General features: G+C 47.2%; 1 protein-coding gene across 3 annotated transcripts in view; it reads right to left on the bottom strand.

The window, feature by feature from the left end:
* Window positions 1-2545, bottom strand: part of ZNF157 (zinc finger protein 157) — a 46485-nt gene extending 43940 nt beyond the window's left edge. Inside the window, exon 1 of one of the 3 annotated variants that reach the window (XM_074391788.1) lies at window positions 2251-2545. Coding sequence is in view for 1 of the 3 variants with exons in the window: in XM_074391787.1 (XP_074247888.1) it covers window positions 2063-2112 (50 nt within the window). In the remaining 2 variants the exon portion in view is untranslated. The other 2 variants (XM_074391787.1, XM_003939504.4) reach the window with 2 other exon arrangements.
* Between the last annotated feature and the right edge of the window lie 10315 nt (window positions 2546-12860).

The following is a 12860-nucleotide window of genomic DNA, read 5'->3' as shown; positions in this document are numbered from 1 at the left end:
CAGCCTGGGCAACAAAAGTGAAACTCCATCTCAAAAAAGAAAAAGAAAAGAAAATCTACCAGATTCTGCTAAAAATCCACTAAAATTTTTTTTTTTTTTTTTTTTTTTTTTTTTTTTTTTTGAGACGGAGTTTCGCTCTTGTTACCCAGGCTGGAGTGCAATGGCGCGATCTCGGCTCACCGCAACCTCCGCCTCCTGGGTTCAGGCAATTCTCCTGCCTCAGCCTCCTGAGTAGCTGGGATTACAGGCACGCGCCACCATGCCCAGATAATTTTTTTTTTTTTTTTTGTATTTTTAGTAGAGACGGGGTTTCACCATGTTGACCAGGATGGTCTCGATCTCTTGACCTTGTGATCCACCCGCCTCGGCCTCCCAAAGTGCTGGGATTACAGGCTTGAGCCACCGCGCCCGGCCAAATCTACTAAAATTAATAGGGTATAACATAATGTAAGGGGCCGGACACAAGGTAAGATTATAAAAGCAAATAGTTTCTGTCTATAATAATAGTGAGCCAGTGAAAACAAAATTGCATAAATAATGATAGCAAAAACTATATGAAGTTTGTAAGAATAACCTTTTTTGTGTTTGTTTTTGAGACAAGGTCTCGCTCTGTCACCCAGACTGGAGTAAAGTGGTGTAATATCATGGTTTTCAGAATCAGGCGATCCTCCCACCTCAGCTTCCAGAGTAGCTGGGACTACAGGCACACTCCACCATGCCCAGCTAATTTTTTTTCCTTTATTTTATTTTATTTTGTTTTTGTACAGATGGGGTGGCGGGGGGGGGGGGTCTCCCTGTGTTGCCTAGGCTGGTCTCCAACTCCTGGACTCAAGCAATTGCCCGCCTCAGCCTCCCAAAGCGCTGAGATTATAGGGGTAAGCCACTGCGCCAGGCCAGAATAAACATTTTAAGGAGTTGGGCATATATATGATTACAAAAAGAAAAAAAAATGTTGACTAATGTGAAATAGTCGTCCTGGAGCAGTGGTTCACACCTGTAATCCCAACACTTTGGGAGGCCGAGGCAGGTAGATCGTTTGAACCCAGGAGTTTGAGACCAGACTGGGCAACACGGCGAAATCCCGTCTCCACTAAAAACATAAAAATTAGCTGAGTGTGGTGGTGCTCACTTGTAATCCCAGTGACAGGGGAGGCCCAGGAACAAGAATCGCTTGAAATTAGTAGGCGAAGGATGCAGTGAGCTGAGATCGCTCCGCTACACTCCAGCCTGGGTGACAGAGCAAAATTTCATCTCAAGAAAAAAAAAAATTAAAAACAAACTAAAAAGATAGTGTATGCAAAATATTCTTGATTGCAGCTAAAGAGATCGTTAAGGGAAAACCCATGCTCTTAATTTTTTTTTTTTTTTTTTTTTTTGAGACGGAGTTTCACCCTTGTTACCCAGGCTGGAGTGCAATGGCGCGATCTCGGCTCACCGCAACCTCCGCCTCCTGGGTTCAAGCAATTCTCCTGCCTCAGCCTCCTGAGTAGCTGGGATTACAGGCACGCGCCACCATGCCCAGCTAATTTTTTGTATTTTTAGTAGAGACGGGGTTTCACCATGTTGACCAGGATGGTTTCCATCTCTTGACCTCGTGATCCACCCGCCTCGGCCTCCCAAAGTGCTGGGATTACAGGCTTGAGCCACCGCGCCCGGCCTCTTAATTTTTTTTTTTTTTAACAAAGGCTGAGCATTAATGAATTAACATCCAATTTAAGAAGTTAAAGAGAAAATAGTATAGATAAGAGCAGAAATTTAAGAAATAGAAAACGAAGGTACATCAGAAGAGACCTATGATCAGAGGAGCAACAAGATGAAAAGTTGTTTTTTTGGAAAGGCTAATAAAATTAGCAAACCTCTGGGAATCCTGAACAAGGAAATACCTAAAGCACACACTATGGAGGCTGGACATCAAGACACAGCAGGGAATCTAAAACCTGACTACTCCAGAGGCCCTCATCCCTGACACTCATAGATTCCCATTCATTCGATTCTGTATTTCCCCACCAATTGACACCACAACTGCCAATGCATCATCCCCCGAAGCCAACAAAGCCATCACCTCAAAATCACCTGAGCGACTATCACGCCATAAAACCTCATGCACTGCATTTAGCGTCGCGCGCCAAGAAGACTTAAACGGCCTCTGAGTGGGATTTCCGTTTCCTGTCCTCACCCCTGACACTGCACCTTCTAGGGCTGTTGATTTTGCACACGATCATTAGGACTGAGAGGTTGTAGTCTACTCACTGAACACAGCGCTGTTACGGATCGGCAGAGACGTGGTCCAACAGTGGCGTTGTCAGGCGAGGAATATGGCTGCGCTATGTCGTATCTCCATGGGGGCCGCCATCTTAGCACCCATTCCGTACAGTGGACTGTTCCACAGAGGGCGGGGGCGAGAGGACGTTCACGGGTAGAATCCTTCTGAGGGCAAGATTCTGGGAGAAGCTGATCTTTGGAACTCGGTTCTATAAGTTTGGGCAAAGTTTAAAGTGGCAGAGGTGCGTCTCCTACACAGGGAAGAGTAGGGCGTGTTCTGATGTTCAAGGAAGACATCACTGGGCAAGAGGGGGAAGAAGTCAGGGTGGTACAATCCCCCCCTTGGAGATACCACTGGGAAGACGGGGAGAAATCAGGTTAGCACAGGTGCCCGTCGTGGGCGATACCACTGGAGAAGAGGGGAAAGGAGTCAGTGTGACAACAGAGCGATACCCTGCCTTTAAAAAAGAAAGAAAACAGCCTTGCGCCGTGGCTTACACCTGTAATCCCAATGCTCTGGGAGGCCGAAGTGGGTGGACTACCTGAGGTCAGGAGTTCGAGACCAGCCTGGCTAACATGGTGAAACCCCCATCTCTACTAAAAATATAAAAATTAGCTGGGCATAGTGGCGCACGCCTGTAGTCCAGCGACTCAGGAGGCTGAGGCAGGAGAATAGCTTCAACCCGGGAGGCAGAGGTTGCAGTGAGCCGAGATCACATCACTGCACTCCAGCCTGGGTGGCGGAGTGAGACTCCCTCTCAAACAAACAAAAAATGTTATTGATCGTGGCCGGAAGTGATAGTTCACGCCTGTAATCCCAGAACTTTGGGGAAAGCCGAAGTGGACGGATCACTGGAGATCCGTCCTGGGCAACATAGTGAGACCTCACATCTGCAAAAAATAAACAAAGTAAACAAAATTAGTTGCGCGCAGCGATGCGCGCCTGTAGTCCCAGCTACTCAGGAGGTGGGGAGGTGGGAGGATCTCTTGAGCTTAGGAGTTCCAGACTGCAGTGAGCCGTGATCACACCACTACACTGCAGCCTGAGGAAAAGAGCGAGTTGCTGTCTCAATCAATGAATAAATAAAATGTTGTTGATCTTGGTCGGGCGCGGTGGCTCAAGCTTGTAATCCCAGCACTTTGGGAGGCTGAGGCGGGTGGATCACGAAGTCAACAGATCGAGACCATCCTGGTCAACATGGTGAAACCCCGTCTCTACTAAAAACACAAAAAATTAGCTGGGCATTGTGGCGCGTGCCTGTAATCCCAGCTACTCAGGAGGCTGAGGCAGGAGAATTGCCTGAACCCAGGAAGCCGAGGTTGCAGTGAGCCGAGATCGCGCCATTGCACTCCAGCCTGGGTAACAAGAGCGAAACTCTGTCTTAAAAAAAAAAAAAAAAAGTTGTTGATCTTGATTACTGAGTTTTTTAGTACCCACTAGAGTTTACACTTGAGGCAATTGCCTCCCTCACCTCATGTCCTAGCCCTGCAGAGAAACCTTGTTCTCTAAAATCATAGACTATCAGAAATTTTCCTGTTTGAAATAATATCAATAAAAATAAAACAGGATCGAAGGTAGTGGCTCACGCCTGTAATCCCAGCACTTTGGGAGGCTGAGGCAGGCAGATCACAAGGTCAGGAATTCCAGACCAGCCTAGCCAATATGGTGAAACCTCATCTCTACTAAAAATACCAAAATTAGCCAGGCCTGGTGGTGCATGCCTGTAATCCCAGCTGCTCGGGAGGCTGAGGCAGGAGAATCACTTGAATCCAGGAAGCAGAGAGTGCAGTGAGCTGAGATCGTGCTGCAGCACTCCAGCTTGGGTGACAGAGCGAGACTCTGTCTCAAAAAAAAAAAAGAAAAAAGAAAAGAAAAGAAATAAAAATAAAAAACCTCCTACTCTTCCCTGAAGGATCTAAATTACTTTGACACAGAGCAATAGCCTTGATTTCCGACCCAGGTGCAGAGCTTCAGATAATAGGTATCTGGAGCCAACACTTCACATCTGTGTTTAGTGTTTTTTTTCTTTTCTTTTCTCTTTTCTTCTTTCTTTTTTTTTTTTTTTTTTTCTGAGATAGGATCTCACTCTGTCACCCAGGCTAGAGTGCAGTGGCATGATCACAGCTCACTGTAGCCTTAACCTCCTGGTCTCAAGTGATCCTCCCACTTCAGCCTCCCAAATAGCTGACAGACTACAGGCACACGCCACCGTGCCCAGCTACCTTTACAAAAAATGTTCATTTTTTGTAAAGACAAGATCTTACTATGTTGCCCGAGCTGGTCTTGAATTCTTGGGCTCAAGGGATTCAACCACCTCAAGTGCTAGGATTACAGTCCTGAGCCACTGCACGTGGCCTTTCTCTTCCTCCCTTCTTTCCTTCCTTCCGTCCCTCCCTCCCTCTTTCTTCTTTCTTTTCTTTTCGTTTCCTTTCTTTCTCTTTCTTTTCTTCCTTTCTTTCTTTTCTTTCTTTCTTTCTTTTCTTCTTTCTTTCTTTTCTTTCTTTTGTCTTTCTTTTGAGATGGAGTCTTGCTCTGTCACCCAGGCTGGAGTGCAGTGGTGTGATCTCAGCTCACTGCAACCTCTGCCTCCTGTGTTCATGCGACTCTCCTGCCTCAGCCTCCCAAGTAGCTGGGACTACAGGCATGTGCCACCACACTTGGCTAATTTTTGTATTTTTAGTAGTGATGGCGTTTCACCATGTTGGCCAGGCTGGTCTTGAACTCCTAACCTCAGGTGATCCACCCGCCTCGGCCTCCCAAAGTGCTGGAATTACAGGTGTGAGCCACCACACCCAGCTTCTTTTCTGTTTCCAAAGATGAAGGACCCTAGATCTACTTCACAGTCTGAACCTGATGTTGATCCTTTTCCATACCAACCTCCTTTGCTTTGGGCTTGTCAAAACACTGCTTCATTTAAACTTTACCTAAACTCCATTCCTATATCCTATAGTAATCCCATTTCTTCCTTTGTTCATTGACACTATGGTGATCGGCCATCCCTGATTACCCAGGAATGGGGTTTAGTGGGACAAGGGCATTCAGTGCTAAAAGCAGGAAAGTCCTGGGTAAACTGGAACAAGTTACCTAGGCAAGACATCTGCACAGTTCCTATGGGGCGTGGTCTTCCTTGCTGCAGCAGGTTAATAAACCCATTTTTTTCGGGACTATGGATGTGACCTTGGTGGTTTTTATCAAGGTCATTAATGTTGGAAGAGTTCACAGAGGTGAAGTTTGAGATCTGTCCTAGTATGCATTGATGGTGAAAAAATGAATAGGCCTGATTCAGGCTCCAGGTTGGCAGGGCATCACTGAAGGAATAGTCAAAGGCTGAATGCTAAGCTATACCAGAAAGGCACTGATGGTGAAAGAGTTATCAGAGCACTAGATTGAGGTCAAACTCAATTAATACTACTGGGAAGCCAGGCGTGGTGGCTTACGCCTGTAATCCCAGTACTTTGGGAGGCCTAGGTGCGCAGATCGCCTGAGGTCGGGAGTTCGAGACTAGCCTGGCCAACATGATGAAACCCCGTCTCTACCAAAAATACAAAAATTAGCTGGGTGTGGTGGCACACGCCTGTAATCCCAGCTACTCGGGAGGCTGAGGCAGGAGAATCGCTTGAACCCGGGAGGTGGAGGTTGCAGTGACCCGAGATTTCACCATTGCACTCCAGCCTGAGCGATATAAGGAGACTCTGTCTCAAAACAAACAAACAAAAAAAGATGGGGTTTGAAGTGTTGGTCCAGAAGTGATGAAAATGTTAACAGAGACCCAGATTTTAGATTTTGACAAGGGAATTCTTAATGGTGGATTAGGTAACAGATGACCAAGTTCAAGATCCAGCCAGATGAGCAGTGGTGGCAGCAGAGTTCACAGAAACCAGCAGTTTGAGATTTCTTGTCTAGACCAAATGGGGGAGTTGTAGATAGATGGTTCAGCTGACCAGTGGCTGCATCGGGGAGGTGGGATCTGGTTTCTGGTAGCCAATGGGATGAAGTAGCAGGCTGTTACTAGGGCGAAGCCCCTGTTGCTATGTGCAGGGTGGAAGGGAGCTGAGTTGCTACAAATAGTTAGCCAATGACTGCACGAGAAGTTGGGCTTTAGCCTCTTCAGCCTATGGCAGTAATGGTAAACTGTTACTAGGTAGTAACTAACCCCGTTGCCATGTGAACTAAGGCAGTCAAAGCCTGGCTTGAAAAGCTGTGGACAGAAGGCGCACTTAGCTAATGGTTGAATATAAGAAACAGGCTCTGGTCTCCCAGTCAATATGAGGCTGCCTGATCCGTAAATCAGCAGAATTCCCCATTGTCCAATGCAAGGAAGGTGCAGGACAGACGTAGGGTAACAAGGGCGCAAGTAGATTGCACAGCTGGAGGTAGTGGAAGGGGGTGGGGGCACAGCCCTAGGTTGCTTTGGACAGATGGCGCAGCTAGCCAATGGCTCTGTGCGGAAGGCAGGCTTTAGTCTCCATGGCCAATGAAATGCGAACATCCCTATCACTAGGCGAAATAATTTTGCTGTTCAAATTACATCATTAAGAGTGAAACATCTTAATGGCTGAGGGACTAAATTACTTCGACACAGAACAGCAGCCTCAATTTCCAGCTCAGGTGGAAGACGGGGAGGAGATGTAACATGAGAGGCTGCAGTGACATGACACAAAAAGAAAAATTATAAATTAACTTTAATAACATACTTTGAACTACATATCCAAACATTCTTATTTCAACGTAATTATTTTTTTAAGTTATCTAGATATTTAGCATTCTTTTTGTGGTAATAAGACTGTGAAATCAGATATGTATTTTACACTGACATCACATCTCAATTTTGAAAGCTAAATTATCAGAAATACTTAATTTGTATTTAGGTTTCACAAAATTTACAGTTGAAAACATAGGTTAACATTCCGGGTGCGGTGGCTCACACCTGGAATCCCAGCTACTTGGGAGGCTGAGGCAGGAGAATCACTTGAACCTGGGAGGCGGAGATTGCAATGAGCCGAGATCACACCACTGCACTCCAACCTGGGCAACAAGAGTGAAACTGCATCTCAAAAAAAAAAAAAAAAAAAAAAAGTAGTGTCTTTTGCTTGTTAATGAGACGACTGGTGGCTGGGGGCCTCTAGATAGCTTCAGGTTCGGGGCTGGGCAACTAAAAGTCCAAGGCTTGAATAGAGAGTTGGGACTTTGAGCCCCAAACCCCAACCTCCTGGGAGGGGAGAGTGGCTGAAGATTGGCTTGATCACCAATGGCCAATGGTTTAACCAATCATGTCTAGGTAAAGAAGTCTTCATTCATGTTGGGCGGTGGCTCATGCCTTTTATCCCAGCACTTTGGGAGGCTGAGGCAGGTGGATCACTTGAGGACAGGAGTTCGAGACCAGCCTGACCAACATGGTGAAACTCCGTCTCTACTAAAAATACAAACATTAGCCGGGTGAGAGGGCTCATGCCTGTAATCCCAGCTAGTCAGGAGGCTGAGGCAGGAGAATCACTTGAACCTGGGAGGCAGAGGCTGCAGTGAGCTGAGATTGCTCCACTGCACTCTAATCTGGGAGACAGAGAGAGACTCCATCTCGAAGAAGGAGGGAGGGAGAGAGAGAGAGAGAGAGAGAGAGAGAGAGAGAGAAAGGGAGGGAGGGAGGGAGGAAGGAAAAGAAAAGAAAAGCAGAAGCAGAAGCATAGGTTACAACCTCTGCTTGCCATTGACATCTGAGGTTGGGGAGGTCTCGTGGTACAGAGCCCATGGTACTGAGACCATCACCTGATGGTCACCTGACATTCCTGGTGGCAGGTATAGAAGGAAAGCCCTCTCCCGCCCTGCTCATGCCTAACTAGCTGCCTACTATAACTCTAGGGGATCTGACCTCCAGGTAAGTAATGTTGGAATGGAATTGAATTAGAGGACACCCAGCTGGTGTTTGCTGGAGAATGTGGCAGAAATTTGCTGGGTGGCAGCAGGGGGGAGGCTGTGAGGGAATCTCCACACGTCTAGTATCAGAAATGTTGACTGAGTGTAGCATGTAGGAGAAGCAGACCAGTCACAGTGGTTGACTCCTGTAATCCCAGCACTTTGGGAAGCTGAAACAGGAGGATCACTTGAGGCCAGGAGTTTGAGACCAGCCTGGACAACATAGTGAGACCCCATCTGATATGGTTTAGATCTGTGTCCCCTCCCAAATCTCAAGTTGAATTGTAACCTCCAGTGTTGGAAGTGGGGCCTGGTGGGGGTGATCATAGGGGTGTTCCTTTGTGAGTGGTTTAACATCATCCTCTTGGTGCTGTTCTCTCAACAGCGAGTGAGTGAGTTATCAAAAGATCCGGTTACTTAAAAGTATGTACCACCTTCCTCTCTCTCTTCCTGCTCCAGCCATGTAAGTCATGCCTGCTTCCCCTTCACCTTCTGTCATGATTGTAAGTTTCCTGAGACCTCCCCAGAAGCTGAGCAGATGCCAGCACCATGCTTCCTGTACAGACTGTGGAACCATGAGCCAATTAAACCTCTTTTCTTTTCTTTTTTTTTTTTTTTTTTTGAGACGGAGTTTCGCTCTTGTTACCCAGGCTGGAGTGCAATGGCGCGATCTCGGCTCACCGCAACCTCCGCCTCCTGGTCTCAGGCAATTCTCCTGCCTCAGCCTCCTAAGTAGCTGGGATTACAGGCACGCGCCACCATGCCCAGCTAGTTTTATTGTATTTTTAGTAGAGACGGGGTTTCAGCATGTTGACCAGGATGGTCTCGATCTTTCGACCTCGTGATCCACCCGCCTTGGCCTCCCAAAGTGCTGGGATTACAGGCTTGAGCCACCGCGCCCGGCTAAACCTCTTTTCTTTACTCGGTTTCAGATATTTCTTTAGAGCAGTGCAAGAACAGCCTAACATATCATTTCTACAAAAAAAAAAAAAAATTTTTAATGGGCAGGCATGGAGACTCATGCCTGTAATCCCAGCACTTTGGAAGGCTAAGGCGGGCAGATCACCTGAAGTCAGGAGTTTGAGGCCAGCCTTTTGTTTTGTTTTGTTTTGTTTTCTTAAAAAATAGACGGGATTAGGCCGGGCGCGGTGGCTCAAGCCTGTAATCCCAGCACTTTGGGAGGCCGAGGCGGGTGGATCACGAGGTCGAGAGATCGAAACCATCCTGGTCAACATGGTGAAACCCCATCTCTACTAAAAATACAAAAAACTGGCTGGGCATGGTGGCACGTGCCTGTAATCCCAGCTACTCAGGAGGCTGAGGCAGGAGAATTGCCTGAGCCCAGGAGGCGGAGGTTGCGGTGAGCCGAGATCGTGCCATTGCACTCCAGCCTGGGTAACAAGAGCGAAACTCCGTCTCAAAAAAAAAAAAAAAAAAAAAAGAGATCGAGACCATCCTGGTCAACATGGTGAAATCCCATCTCTACTAAAAATACTAAAAATTAGCTGGGCATGGTGGCACGTGCCTGTAATCCCAGCTACTCAGGAGGCTGAGGCAGGAGAATTGCCTGAACCCAGGAGGTGGAGGTTGCGGTGAGCCGAGATCGTGCCATTGCACTCCAGCCTGGGTAACAAGAGCGAAACTCGATCTCAAAAAAAAAAAAAAAAAAAATTTAGCTGGGTGCCTGTAGTCTCAGCTACTCAGGAGGCTGAGGTAGGAGGATCACTGGAGCTGGGAGATAGGATGTTGAGGCCGCACTGAGCCCTGATGTCACCACTGCACTCCCAGCCTGGTGACAGAGAGAACCTGTTTCAAAAAAAAAAAAAGAAAAGGAGTAGGAAAAGCACTTTTGTTTTTTTCTGAATAATATCAAGCTGACAGAGACATGATTTTGTATTATAGACCAGAGGACCATGAATGATAAGAGTTAATAGAGGTCAGAGTCAAAGATGTGTAAAAGCTGGGCATTGAGGGTGAATTGTTGACAAAATCCCATACTCAAGGACAGACAACAGTAGCATTGTAGGCTGGGTGTGGTGGCTCACAACACCTGTAATCCCAGCACTTTTGGAGGCCATGGCAGGAGGATTGCTTGAGGCCAGGAGTTTGAGACTATCCTGGCCAACATAGCAAGACCGCCTCTCTAAAAAAAAAAAAAAAAAGAGGCCAGCATGGTGGCTCAGGTCTGTAATCCCAGCACTTTGGGAGGCTGAGGTGGGCAAATCATTTGAGGTCAGGAATTCGAGATCAGCTGGTCAACATGGAAAAGCCCTGTCTCTACTAAAAATACAAAAATTAGCTGGGCGTGGTGGAGTATGCCTGTAATCCAAGCTACTCAGGAGGCTGAGGCAAAAGAATGGCTTGAACCCAGGAGGCGGAGTTTCCAGTGAGCAGAGACCCTGACACAGCCTGGGGGACAAGAGAGAAACTCCATCTCAAAAAAAAAAAAAAAAAAAAAAAAAAAAAAAAAAAAAGAGTAACATTGTTGATGGAATAGTTAACAGAGGCTTGGGTTTAAGGTCATATCTGAGAGGCATTGGTGGTTAAAAAATAGAGATATAGAGATTTCCAGTCTGGACAAGATAACATAGATCTATTTTTCCCTGCTTCTTCCTGCTGAGTACAACTATCAACCCTGGAAATAGTACAAGAGACAACCAAAGGGAAACTGAATGGCGGGAAGAAGAAAGTGAACTCCTGGGCAGGGCGCGATGGCTCACACCTGTGATCTCAGCACTTTGGGAGGCCGAGGTGGATGGATCACCTGATGTCAGGAGTTTGAAACCAGCCTGACCAACATGGATAAACCTTGTCTGTACTAAAAATACAAAATTAGCCAGGCATGGTGGCACATGTCTGTAATCCCAGCTACTTGAGAGGCTGAGGCAGGAGAATCACTGGAACCCAGGAGGTGGAAGTCACAGTGAGCCAAGGTCGTGTCATTGCACTCCAGCCTGAGCAATAAGAGCGCAACTCCATCTAAAAACAAAAAAAGAAAGTGAACTCATTTAGGATCCCAAGACTCGAGAAAGAGCACGACTATGCAGCATCTTATGACCCCCCACCCACCGAAAGAAAGCAAGTCAAACCCAGCATTTCCTGACCCTGATGCAAGCCGTGGAAGGCAGCCTGAATAGGCTAGTTCCTCCCTGGATGAAAGGGAAGTCCCTCTGATAACACGAGGCAAACCCAACACCAACAGTGAGGGATGGATTGGGAACCCACTAACAATAAGTGGTCATGAGAAATGCTGTCCATCTCCAGGGACACCCCTCCCCCACGAGGAACCCCCACCCCCACCCCGCCCTGCCAACCGCCCTAGCCCAACAGAGAGAACCTGTATTGCATCAAGAAGACACAGACACAGCAAGAGGCCAGGCCTGGACAATCTCTTACCTTAAGTGCCTTGAAGACCCGAGACGCCTTTCTTCCAACAGGAGTCTTGGGACTAGCAGGTGAAACTGGCAGAAATGACATAACCACAGCAGGTGATCAGACTCAGAAAACCCCTCTCCTGCTCAGAGGCACTGGGGCAGACAGGCAGAACCAGCAAAGGGGACCCAGCTACAACAAGCATCCTGGCCCAGGAAGCCCCACTAGCCTTGCAGGCCTGGGATTCCGCTTCTCTGCAGAGACACGTGGGCAGCCAGAAGGCACTGGTAGGAGGATCTCATTACATTGCCCCACTATCAAGAAACACCTAGAGGCCAGGCGTGGTGGCTCACTCCTGTAATCCTAGCACTTTGGGAGGCTGAGGGACAAGCATTGCTTGAGCCCAGGAGTTTGAGACCAGCCTGGGCAACATGAGGAGACCTCATTTCTACCAAAAATAAGAAATTAGCCAGGCGTGATGCCATGCGCCTGTGATCCCAGCTACTCAAGAGGCTGAAGCAGGAGGATCACTTGAGCCCAGGAGGTCGAGGCTGCAATGAGCCATGATGGCACCACTATCCTTCATCTTAGGTGACAGAGCGAGTCTGTCTCAAAAAAAAAAAAAAAAAGAAAGAAACACGTAGAGACCTGGCCTGTAGAAAACTCCCCTGCTCCCTCAGGCAGCACCAGCAGAGGCAAGCAGGAGCCTCAGAGGTACCAGATAGACCAAACAGACAAAAATAGCACCGCAAAGGCTCTGAAGACTAAACCACCATTGGAAACACAGCAGAAAAACTAGGCCAAAACCTACATGCTAAACCTAAATACAGTGACTCCCTGCTAAAATAAAAGACCTAAATAGGACTCAGAGTCTCCTAACATAATAGCTGAGGATGCACCTCAAAAAATTAAAAATAGGCCAGGCACAGTAGCTCACACCTGTAATCCCAGGACTTTGGGAGGCCAAGGAGGAAGTATCAATTGAGCCTACGAGTTAAAGACCAGCCTGGGCAACATAGCAAAACTCTGTCTCTACAAAAAATGCAAAAATTAGCCAGGTGTGGTGGCACACACCTGTAATCCCAGTTACTTGGGAGACTGAGGCAAGAGGATCGCTAGACCTCAGGAAGTGGAGGCTGCAGTAAGCTATGATTGATCATGCCGCTGCACCCCAGCCTGAGGGAGAGGGTGAGATCCTATCTAAAAAAAAAAAAAATTAAAAATAGAATTACCATATGATGCACCAATCTCGCTACTAGATACACAACCAGAGCAAATTCTGTCATGAACCTGGAGGATATTATGATAAGGAAAT

Source organism: Saimiri boliviensis, chromosome X, assembly GCF_048565385.1.
Source record: "Saimiri boliviensis isolate mSaiBol1 chromosome X, mSaiBol1.pri, whole genome shotgun sequence".
NCBI classification, from domain to species: domain Eukaryota; kingdom Metazoa; phylum Chordata; class Mammalia; order Primates; family Cebidae; genus Saimiri; species Saimiri boliviensis.
The sequence above is the reverse complement of the archived record's forward strand: the minus strand, read 5'-3'. Positions and strand labels throughout refer to the sequence as shown.